The sequence below is a fragment of the Carassius auratus genome, unplaced genomic scaffold (assembly GCF_003368295.1).
Source record: "Carassius auratus strain Wakin unplaced genomic scaffold, ASM336829v1 scaf_tig00014173, whole genome shotgun sequence".
Lineage (NCBI taxonomy): Eukaryota > Metazoa > Chordata > Actinopteri > Cypriniformes > Cyprinidae > Carassius > Carassius auratus.
In genome coordinates this window covers 155,001-167,296 of record NW_020524476.1, presented here as the reverse complement: position 1 = coordinate 167,296, position 12,296 = coordinate 155,001, and the positions used below count along the sequence as shown (strand labels likewise).

General features: G+C 32.5%; 2 protein-coding genes across 2 annotated transcripts in view; both read right to left on the bottom strand.

Moving 5' to 3' along the window:
* Positions 1–103: 103 nt before the first annotated feature.
* Positions 104–9,973, bottom strand: LOC113074262 (ribonuclease inhibitor-like). Its single transcript, XM_026247021.1, has 9 exons — positions 9,823–9,973; positions 8,470–8,631; positions 3,112–3,285; positions 2,558–2,731; positions 2,218–2,391; positions 1,868–2,041; positions 1,314–1,487; positions 423–596; positions 104–278 (listed from the first exon to the last, which is right to left on the bottom strand). Coding segments are annotated over exons 2-9 (1,221 nt in total). The 5' UTR covers positions 8,472–8,631; positions 9,823–9,973.
* Positions 9,974–10,350: 377 nt separating this feature from the next.
* Positions 10,351–12,296, bottom strand: part of LOC113074261 (ribonuclease inhibitor-like) — a 38,291-nt gene continuing 36,345 nt past the window's right edge. Inside the window, exons 11-13 of the mRNA XM_026247020.1 lie at positions 12,116–12,289; positions 10,670–10,831; positions 10,351–10,525 (exon numbers count right to left, since the gene is read on the bottom strand). Coding sequence (XP_026102805.1) covers positions 10,351–10,525; positions 10,670–10,831; positions 12,116–12,289 — 511 coding nt within the window. The remainder of the gene's footprint in view (positions 10,526–10,669; positions 10,832–12,115; positions 12,290–12,296) is intronic.

The window sequence follows — 12,296 nt, the reverse complement described above, 5'->3', positions numbered from 1 at the left end:
ACAACAAAGTATTATTCAATTATTTCCATTACTGGAGGTGAACCGATTAAAATCTAGATATAAATACATACGTATACATATGTTGAATGATGGTGAAATGTACTCACTTGAGTATCTTCAGCTCACACACAGATTTCTTCAGTCCCTCACAGATCACTTTGACTCCTGAGTCCAGCAGACGACTGTTGTTCAGGTTCATCTCTTTCAGGATGGTTTTGGAGGAGAGAACAGTAGCTAGAACTGAACAGCTTTTCTCTGTCAGCTCACAATTATTCAGCCTGAACACAAAAACAGAATCATTTATTTTTCAGCACATATTCTTCAAACAACAAATTCATCATATTTTCTCACACATACAGAATGTCTGAAAGTCTAATAATGACGAAACAGAAGATATAACTTATAAACTCATGTTGACTCACTTCATTTTCTCCAGTTTGCTGTGAGAGTCCACCAAAAGAGCAGAGAGTTTCTCTCCATCCAGATCTCCTAATTTATCTTCACTCAGATCCAGTTCTGTCAGTAATAATGGACTTGTGCCCAGAACTTTAGTGAGATACTCACACGCTTCCTGTGCAGCAGGACTTTTCAAAAACCTACAGAAAGCAATTACAGATTAGATAATAGTCCAACTGTATGCCTTTAGGAGCTCCTGTTCTAAACGAATCTCTAAACAGAGCAGAATAATAACTTCAAACATCGGTCTGAATGAATTAAACTATTGCCATTTTCATGTATAAACAAACACCAGTAACAGAAAGTACAGAAATGTATTTCCACTTATTACTTCTTTACACATAAACAGAAAACATAAAACAGCATATCTTTAATTACAGCAGATGATCAAAATAAATCATGGCCAAATAATAATACTATGAAAATGATAATGTGATATAATTTGTCTAAACACATGTGACACAAGTTGACAAATACATTAAATCATCATCAGATATTCTCTTGTGAACACAAATATAGCAAAACTACTTATCTGTGAAAATATTAGTGTAAAATCTATTATCAGTGCTATAATAATAACTGAATTCTCCCAGTGATCAGTCAATAATATCTAATCACCTAAATATTGTGCTCCTCTAGCCCAGTGTAGTATTAATGTAAAATGTGTGAAGAATGTGGTTGAAGTTACAGTTATGATCATTGTCTCCAGTTTCATTGAGAACATATGAATTACTCAAATAAAATAAATTAGCACAGTCCGTTTTTATACATTGTATTACAAAAACTTTTTAAAAAACTGTTACAAAAAAATAAAAAACATCAGTGTTTATTTTGAAATATCTGAAAGCTTTTATCACCTGATGGTCTTTAATGAACACTGTTTATCCTGTAGTAAATCATTGAGCTGCTTCACTCCTGATTGTCCAGGATCATTTCCTGTGAGATCCAGCTCTATCAGGTGTGAAGGGTTTGATCTCAGAGCTGAAGCCAGAGCGTTATAACCTTCTTCTGTGATACTGCACTCTGAGAGTCTATAGAAAAATAAATACATCATAATAATTGTTATTATTTTTGGAGACATATATCATCACATCTCTAACGGGATTTATGAATGGCTTCTGAAAACATAAATAGATAAATTATGAAATAATTAATGTCATAAAGTGCAAAAGATGTATGCCAATAATGTTTTTTATTTTAATATTGGCAAAAAGTAATAGTAATCAAACTCCATCATTAATAAATGCTGTCCTCAGTTTCTTTCAAAAATGAATATGAGCCTCAGTCAGACTCTAAATTAGATAAAAGTACAACTAAAATTGTGGCCTTCATTTCTACAGTTAAGCTAATTAAATACACATTAATAAATGTTTATAAACATACAGAAAAGTACATAAATGAAGATACATACTTCAGTTTCATGAATTTGCATTGAGGATTTTTCAACAGAAGACAGATCTTCTCTATTCCTGAGTTTTCTAGTTTATTTCCACTCAGATCCAGCTCGATCAGGTTTGAAGGATTTGAATCAAACGCTGAAATCAGAGCAGCACAACCTTCTTCTGTAATACTGCTATTCTTCAACCTGCAGAGAAAGACACGAAACTAATAAGAGTAACAGAAGGATACATTTAAATAATAGTTTATTTAATCTCAGTCCCTAAATATTTTACAGAACAACAATAACAGAGTTTCATTAGACTGTAAAAATATAACATCAACATTTTGTGTAAAGCATTATAAACCATGTGAAATACTCACGTCAGTGTGTTGAGTGTACAGTGTTTATCCTGCAGTAGAGCAGAGATCTGATTCACTCCTGTGTCTCCTAGTTCATGTTCACTCAGATTCAGTTCTCTCAGGAGTAACGGGTTTTTAATGTGAAGAACTTCAGTCAGATATTTACAGGCTTCTTCTGCAGCACGACCCAAAAACCTGATGTAAGATAAAGCAGTATTCAATTACATTTCAAATTAAACTTCTGAAAATCTAATGAAAAATTGATTCTTCATGATAAATGCATTTTATATTCTTGAAATTATATTTATATAAATTATTTGCATGCATGTAATTTATTTTGTATCATCTCATCACATATCACCTCAGTGTCTTCAGTTGATAGTTTGGATCCTGTAGTAAATCACTGAGCTCCTTCACTCCTGATTGTCCAGGATCATTTCCTGTGAGATCCAGCTCTATCAGGTGTGAAGGGTTTGATCTCAGAGCTGAAGCCAGAGCGTTATAACCTTCTTCTGTGATACTGCACTCTGAGAGTCTATAGAAAAATAAATACATCATAATAATTGTTATTATTTTTGGAGACATATATCATCACATCTCTAACGGGATTTATGAATGGCTTCTGAAAACATAAATAGATAAATTATGAAATAATTAATGTCATAAAGTGCAAAAGATGTATGCCAATAATGTTTTTTATTTTAATATTGGCAAAAAGTAATAGTAATCAAACTCCATCATTAATAAATGCTGTCCTCAGTTTCTTTCAAAAATGAATATGAGCCTCAGTCAGACTCTAAATTAGATAAAAGTACAACTAAAATTGTGGCCTTCATTTCTACAGTTAAGCTAATTAAATACACATTAATAAATGTTTATAAACATACAGAAAAGTACATAAATGAAGATACATACTTCAGTTTCATGAATTTGCATTGAGGATTTTTCAACAGAAGACAGATCTTCTCTATTCCTGAGTTTCCTAGTTTATTTCCACTCAGATCCAGCTCGATCAGGTTTGAAGGATTTGAATCAAACGCTGAAATCAGAGCAGCACAACCTTCTTCTGTAATACTGCTATTCTTCAACCTGCAGAGAAAGACACGAAACTAATAAGAGTAACAGAAGGATACATTTAAATAATAGTTTATTTAATCTCAGTCCCTAAATATTTTACAGAACAACAATAACAGAGTTTCATTAGACTGTAAAAATATAACATCAACATTTTGTGTAAAGCATTATAAACCATGTGAAATACTCACGTCAGTGTGTTGAGTGTACAGTGTTTATCCTGCAGTAGAGCAGAGATCTGATTCACTCCTGTGTCTCCTAGTTCATGTTCACTCAGATTCAGTTCTCTCAGGAGTAACGGGTTTTTAATGTGAAGAACTTCAGTCAGATATTTACAGGCTTCTTCTGCAGCACGACCCAAAAACCTGATGTAAGATAAAGCAGTATTCAATTACATTTCAAATTAAACTTCTGAAAATCTAATGAAAAATTGATTCTTCATGATAAATGCATTTTATATTCTTGAAATTATATTTATATAAATTATTTGCATGCATGTAATTTATTTTGTATCATCTCATCACATATCACCTCAGTGTCTTCAGTTGATAGTTTGGATCCTGTAGTAAATCACTGAGCTCCTTCACTCCTGATTGTCCAGGATCATTTCCTGTGAGATCCAGCTCTATCAGGTGTGAAGGGTTTGATCTCAGAGCTGAAGCCAGAGCGTTATAACCTTCTTCTGTGATACTGCAGTCTGACAGTCTAGAGGAATACAAAAATAAACAAGTAGTTTTAAAATACTAGAAATTACTCCTTTGCTAAAAAGATTTCAATATGAGGATTGTGTCATTAGGATATTTGGTAACACTTTCTATGAAACCCGTATTTATAATACTTTATACGGGTATTCTTAAGGCATTATAATTGTTATACATTATTTTTATTGTTATACATAATATTTGATTGCTTCCATTGTCCTCATTTACAAGTCACTTTGGATAAAAGCGTCTGCTAAATGATTAAATGTAAATGTAATTATAATGAATTCAAAATGTATTATAAAAAATAAATAAAAAAAACGTTATAATATATTGTATCATTTCATGAGTAATCATAACAAGTCTTAATGCATTATAATATTTACTTATTTGTGGCTATAGCTTCTAAGAGTATGATGGCTTATAACACATAGTGAACACAATGCATCCACTTAACTTACAATGAATTATATTTCCCAAAGTTATAATGTATTATAAGTCTCATATATTGCCACTGTTAAGATGTTACTTTACTTAACCCCTTAGCTGTCACCCCCCATTTTTTAAATAGGCATTAAAGTGCACTATCCAAACTTAAATTGATGTAATTTATGAACACTTTGGAATATAAACCTAAGGTTGGTCTCTATTTAAAAAAGAAAATTAGCAGATTTTGTCAAAAGTTTCAGTGAAGTATCAAAAAGTTATAGAAGTTTAAATGTACTGTAAATAAAATGGCTATATTAATTTTATTTTATTTATTATAAATATTTTACATAACAGGTTTACTCTAAAATTAGTATAAAGTTAAAGCCTTGTGTCTAAATAAGTTATGTTACAAATTTGAAGTTGATATGAAAAGATTTGGAGTTCCTGTGAGATTTTATTTTGGGGCGTCATACCACACACAGCCACTGGGAGTCAACAAAACTACTTTGAATTTTGCTTAATGAATTTAGCTCTAGATTTCTCTTTAAATTTATCAAAATAATCACCAAATATGAAATCCTGAGACTCAGACCTTTCCAATGATGTGTTTGTTAACAAGATTATAAAAAGTTTTGATTCTAAAAGTCCGTAATGCATTTAGTAATATGACACTTGACCCAGCCCACTAAGGGGGAGGAGACCACCATTGGATTTTAAAGTACCATTTCCATGGTAACGCAATGTCCGATGGTAACGCAATGTCCAATGAATCTTGGGCTTCTAAGGTTTCAAATGATATATGACTTATGATGATTACTAAAAGATTTTATAGAGAAAAAGACAAAAACAAAAAAGAGTGCCAAGCGTCCCACAGGTGGGACTGTGACAGCAGACAAAGACCACTTATAAATAATAACAACAATGACGACAACCAGTGGTGCCCCCAGAAAATTTTAATAGGAGTGGCCAGATGAAGCCACAGTAAATCGTGGGGTGGCACATCAAAATAGGAAAGTCGTGGCCTAGTGGTTAGAGAGTTTGACTCCTAAGTTTGTGGGTTTGAATACCACGACTGAGGTGTCCATAAGCAAGACACATCAAACCCCTAACTGCTCCCTGGGCGCTGCAGCATAAATGATGAACACTGCTCTGTGTGTGCGTGTGTGTGTGTGTGTGTGTGTGTGTGTGTGTGGCGCGTGTGTGTGTGTGCATGTGTGTTCACTGCTGTGTGTGTGCACTCTGTATGGGTTAAATGCAGAGTACGAATTCTGAGTATGGGTCATCATACTTGGCTGTATGTCACAACACTTTCATAAAAAAATAAAATAAAAATAAGGGTTTGTAATATTGACAAAAAAATTATATCTGTAATTTCTGGGATTTTATTAATAACGATACTTAATATTTTGCTCAGTGTTATTGTGCTGATATCTTATTTCTAATTGTGCTGACAGCTGACTCCTGACTTTTTATTTTTACCTTTACACCATTGTTTCTAAAAGTGTGCATCATCTTTTGGGTCAAATACTGGCATTTGGGCTGTTAAAAGGAAATGCAATCAGTATCAACAAAACTGATCTTTGTCATACAGAGAAAACAGAAGCTGCATCTGAAGTGTCATTTAGATGTGTTTACACACTGTTTAATGCAGCTCTGAGGGACATGGGATACTTTCACCAGCAGTTACAAATTAATAAATAATGTTTTGATATTTTAAACATAAAACATTGAAAACTGATTTTTTAAATTATTTAAAAAATGAAAAGGTATCCTTAAATGTGAAATTAAAACCACCAGTAGGTGGAAGCGAGTCACTGTTAATAAGTGAGTCATTTGCGATTGAACCGAATCATTTAAACGGTTGATTCATTCAGGAACGAAACTCTTTCATGTTGCTGTGTTTGGAATGATTTTTGTTTTTAGAAATAGAGCACAAAACCGGGAATATGTTGTCTAAAACATAAGTCTCTTGATATTAACTTCTTGCTCTTGTTCATTGAACTGTTGTATAAAATCAATATCACACTTGTAATTATGCTGATCTTTGGAGGAAAAAAAGTAACTTTCTTGTGTTAGTAACTATATAAAATTATATAAATTATCTAGATCTATAAATGTTCTGCCCCATATCTTGAAAATTGTGATAATTCTACATTTCCAGTGAAAGCAGATACTCAGGTGGTGTCAATCTGCAATCTTTTCTGGTGGCTGCATCCGGTGATGCATTTTTTTTTCCCTCTTCTTTTCTTTCACTTCTCAAGCTATTGTGAATGTACATTCTGCATTTAAATGAATAGTAAACACTGCAAATCATCCTAGGAGTGGCCAGAGTTTATACAGTGGTGGTCGTGGATACCCCTGGTCACCTCTTGGGGGCGCCACTGATGACAACAACAATATTAGTAATAAATAAATAAAAACAGTATTTTTTCTTAAAAAGCCACACTGTCAGATATTTGATCAGACGATTGTGTTATAAGGCACATTTGCTTTTAACCATATTTGTAATATCAGTAAGATTCTGGAGATTTAATGACTTCATTGAGTGTTATACTGTAAATAATCATACTCATAAAGGTTATAACCACAAATTGTTTTATGATGTATTATAATATTATAATTGTTGTTAGGATTATTTATGAGATGAAACAACATATTATTGTTTTTTTTATAATGCATTATGCATCCAATATAATGCCTTAAGAATACCCTTTTAATGTGTTATAAATACAGGCTTCATAAAAATGTTATCTGATATTTATATTTCCTAGCACCTCAAAAGACTTATTTAAGTGCATTCATTACACAGCTCTCTGTAATACTTGATTCTGATTGTTCAGTTGCAACATTTCAAGGTGTGTTATTCACTGATAACAACAGTCATCATTAGCAACGCCAAATAACATACCACTCATCTGGCGTTTCTATCACATCTCTCATATTACACCACTCTCTAGTTTCATTCAATCACAACTGCTATCATCTTGTGCCTCAGTTATCAACTGTATTTACTGTCAAATGAACCCAGAGGACTTCAATATTAATAGTAGGTCTGTGGCAATTGTTGAAGTGTTCGTCTTGTTACTAGAACAATTGTTTTGAACACTGCAATGGATTTCAGAAAATTAACATGTACGTTTTTAAAACACTGCCTTCTCAAATGACATGTCCACATCTTTACTTATGTGGTGAAAAGCTGTGTAAATCGTGATATGACTGTACATTACACCTTAAATGTAGTCTTATCTGAAATTCATCTAGACTCAAAGCTGTTTTAGGAACTGTTTTCTTAGTGGAAGATTTTCATTTGAAACTTCAATTAATAAATCTATATTTTTTTCTGATATAACAACCAGCTGGATGTACATGTTTCCTTATTTGCTGAATAGAGTGTTAATTTTAGACTTCATTTACAGTCCAGTTATGAGCTTCATACTGATTCATGTTGAGATTTAAATCCTAACCTCAGTATCTGCAGTGAAAACTGTACATTTCTCATTAGACTGGAGATTTGAGTCACTCCAGAGTCTCCGAGTTTATTTCCACTCAGATCCAGCTCGATCAGGTTTGAAGGATTTGAATTGAATGCTGATACCAGAGCAGAACAACCTTCTTCAGTAATACAGATGGAATTAAACCTATAAAAGAGAAAACAATTATAAACGTGATGTAATATAAAATTATAATATCAGTTTTGCATTAGTTAGCCTGTTTTACACTTTGACTAAATTACTTACTTCAGTTTTTTCAGTCTACACTGTTCATTCTTAAACAGAGTCGAGAAGATCTTCATTCCTGAGTTTCTGAGTTTAGTTTGACTCAGATTCAGTTCTGTCAGATTTGAAGGGTTTGAATTTAAAGCTGAAGCCAGAACACGACAATCTTCTTCTGTGATATCGCTGTTATTCAGACTGCATTGAAAGAAAAAGATTTGCTTGATAATGACATTACAAAAGCATTATTATTATTATATGATTATTCATTAAAAACTCAAGTAAGAGATACATAAAACACACCCAGCAGCAAGTCCACAAGTATTAAAAGGAGTAATCATAAAGATAAAACTTACATCAGTGTGTTGAGTTTACAGTGTTTATCCTGCAGTAGAGCAGTGATCTGATTCACTCGCAGCTTATTTTCACTCAGATTCAGTTCTCTCAGGAGTAATGGGTTTTTACCCACAATTCCTTTCACATACTGACAGGCTTCATCTGCAGTAGGACCCAAAAACCTGCAAAAAAAAAAAGACAAAAACAGTAGTTTCATCTACTACACAAACTCAAGCCCATGTGATGCTTGTGGTGTTTTTTCCATCAATATTTTAATTTATTCAGTGAACAAATTCTGTTGTTCAGCACATTTTTCACCAAAAAATAATGCCATATGTTTCAGTATAAATTATATATTTTTTTATTACATTTTAAAAGATGGATTAAAAAAAAATCATTTCATTAAACATCCTTTTCGATTACATCGAATACATAAAAAGGGAAAACTGAGTTTGATTGGAGCCCTGAATTAGAAAGTATCCTACTTTGTGGAGTTGACCTTTTAAAAACAACAACAACTACAACAGCTATATTTACATTTATTCTCAGTCTAACAAATGTGTTTAATACATTTCCTTCCTCATTAATAGAATGAAATAAATGTGACTGGTGCTGGCAAAATAAGCTGAATGAGACATTTTTCAAAAATTTGTTCTCCATTTAAATAACTTTAAATTAAAATATGATTTGTTGGAATCTGACAAAAAAATTACTGATGCAAATAAACAGTAGTTTAATCAAGAGCAGTGAGTGATATCGTCTTTCCTTTTAATGAATGATTAACAATGAGGCAGATCTACAGTATCAGACATAACGTTTGTATGAATCTCGCCAAGACACATTTCACAATAATGTACTGTATAGGGAGATCGCACGCTCTGGGAGAGGTGCTTTGCAAATATGAGTCACTGATCGTTTTGTTTTCATCAGCATGAGTTTAAAAATCGTATTTCTTTAAATCTTATTTTTTCAGCGAGAATTCTGCGCTTTACAACAACAGACAAACAACTTATGAGAAGCAGAAGAGCAGAGAAAAAGGTCCTTCTCTCAGAAAACATACAAATAAAGATCATTTTAGATGTTTCAAATCTGAAAGTGTTTCAAATGTCAAATTCAGATGTGTTCAAATTAGACGAAAACTGACATTTTTCACTTCTTTTGCCTGTAGCTCAAAATTAGACTGTGCGCAGTCCGACTCACTTTGCCAGCACAGGTCACAAATATTGTCATAAATATTGATATTGAATAATTTAAAAATATAACAAAGTTCCATTCAATAGACTGAATTAGTAAAATCAATTTTCTATGAAAAAATAGGCTTTAAAAGGCTTTATTAAAAATAATTTATTTAGTATTATTTCATCATGACTCACCTCAGTTTTAGTTTATGGTTTTTAACCTGTAGTAAATCACTGAGCTGCTTCACTCCTGATTGTCCAGGATCATTTCCTGTGAGATCCAGCTCTATCAGGTGTGAAGGGTTTGATCTCAGAGCTGAAGCCAGAGCTTTATAACCTTCTTCTGTGATACTGCAGTCTGAGAGTCTACAGAAAATAAAAACATGAATTAAAAGCAAATACATACAGTGCTCAATCACATTTATTGTAAGAGATGATTATAATAAATTAATGCACGGTTCTGATCAGCTGCAGATGTTGATTATTTTGAATAACTGCACAGATATGTAGTTATTTAACTTACATATTTTATTACTGTGATAAGAGACAACACTTTTAAAAATACACAAATGTGTTCTCAGTGCACAGTTAGTGAATGAAAACCACTGTCTACAACAAAAACAACAAAGTATTATTCAATTATTTCCATTACTGGAGGTGAACCGATTAAAATCTAGATATAAATACATACGTATACATATGTTGAATGATGGTGAAATGTACTCACTTGAGTATCTTCAGCTCACACACAGATTTCTTCAGTCCCTCACAGATCACTTTGACTCCTGAGTCCAGCAGACGACTGTTGTTCAGGTTCATCTCTTTCAGGATGGTTTTGGAGGAGAGAACAGTAGCTAGAACTGAACAGCTTTTCTCTGTCAGCTCACAATTATTCAGCCTGAACACAAAAACAGAATCATTTATTTTTCAGCACATATTCTTCAAACAACAAATTCATCATATTTTCTCACACATACAGAATGTCTGAAAGTCTAATAATGACGAAACAGAAGATATAACTTATAAACTCATGTTGACTCACTTCATTTTCTCCAGTTTGCTGTGAGAGTCCACCAAAAGAGCAGAGAGTTTCTCTCCATCCAGATCTCCTAATTTATCTTCACTCAGATCCAGTTCTGTCAGTAATAATGGACTTGTGCCCAGAACTTTAGTGAGATACTCACACGCTTCCTGTGCAGCAGGACTTTTTCAAAAACCTACAGAAAGCAATTACAGATTAGATAATAGTCCAACTGTATGCCTTTAGGAGCTCCTGTTCTAAACGAATCTCTAAACAGAGCAGAATAATAACTTCAAACATCGGTCTGAATTAATTAAACTATTGCCATTTTCATGTATAAACAAACACCAGTAACAGAAAGTACAGAAATGTATTTCCACTTATTACTTCTTTACACATAAACAGAAAACATAAAACAGCATATCTTTAATTACAGCAGATGATCAAAATAAATCATGGCCAAATAATAATACTATGAAAATGATAATGTGATATAATTTGTCTAAACACATGTGACACAAGTTGACAAATACATTAAATCATCATCAGATATTCTCTTGTGAACACAAATATAGCAAAACTACTTATCTGTGAAAATATTAGTGTAAAATCTATTATCAGTGCTATAATAATAACTGAATTCTCCCAGTGATCAGTCAATAATATCTAATCACCTAAATATTGTGCTCCTCTAGCCCAGTGTAGTATTAATGTAAAATGTGTGAAGAATGTGGTTGAAGTTACAGTTATGATCATTGTCTCCAGTTTCATTGAGAACATATGAATTACTCAAATAAAATAAATTAGCACAGTCCGTTTTTATACATTGTATTACAAAAACTTTTTAAAAAACTGTTACAAAAAAATAAAAAACATCAGTGTTTATTTTGAAATATCTGAAAGCTTTTATCACCTGATGGTCTTTAATGAACACTGTTTATCCTGTAGTAAATCACTGAGCTCCTTCACTCCTGATTGTCCAGGATCATTTCCTGTGAGATCCAGCTCTATCAGGTGTGAAGGGTTTGATCTCAGAGCTGAAGCCAGAGCGTTATAACCTTCTTCTGTGATACTGCACTCTGAGAGTCTATAGAAAAATAAATACATCATAATAATTGTTATTATTTTTGGAGACATATATCATCACATCTCTAACGGGATTTATGAATGGCTTCTGAAAACATAAATAGATAAATTATGAAATAATTAATGTCATAAAGTGCAAAAGATGTATGCCAATAATGTTTTTTATTTTAATATTGGCAAAAAGTAATAGTAATCAAACTCCATCATTAATAAATGCTGTCCTCAGTTTCTTTCAAAAATGAATATGAGCCTCAGTCAGACTCTAAATTAGATAAAAGTACAACTAAAATTGTGGCCTTCATTTCTACAGTTAAGCTAATTAAATACACATTAATAAATGTTTATAAACATACAGAAAAGTACATAAATGAAGATACATACTTCAGTTTCATGAATTTGCATTGAGGATTTTTCAACAGAAGACAGATCTTCTCTATTCCTGAGTTTCCTAGTTTATTTCCACTCAGATCCAGCTCGATCAGGTTTGAAGGATTTGAATCAAACGCTGAAATCAGAGCAGCACAACCTTCTTCTGTAATACTGCTATTCTTCAACCTGCAGA

Bases quoted from the DNA above. Each gene is read 5' to 3' on its own strand.
- LOC113074262 (XM_026247021.1), bottom strand. The intron at 2,042-2,217 runs GTGAGTATTTCA...CTTTCTCTGCAG, and splicing joins TGTACACTCAACACACTGAC to GTTGAAGAATAGCAGTATTA. The intron at 597-1,313 runs GTGATAAAAGCT...TGCTTTCTGTAG, and splicing joins TGTTCATTAAAGACCATCAG to GTTTTTGAAAAGTCCTGCTG.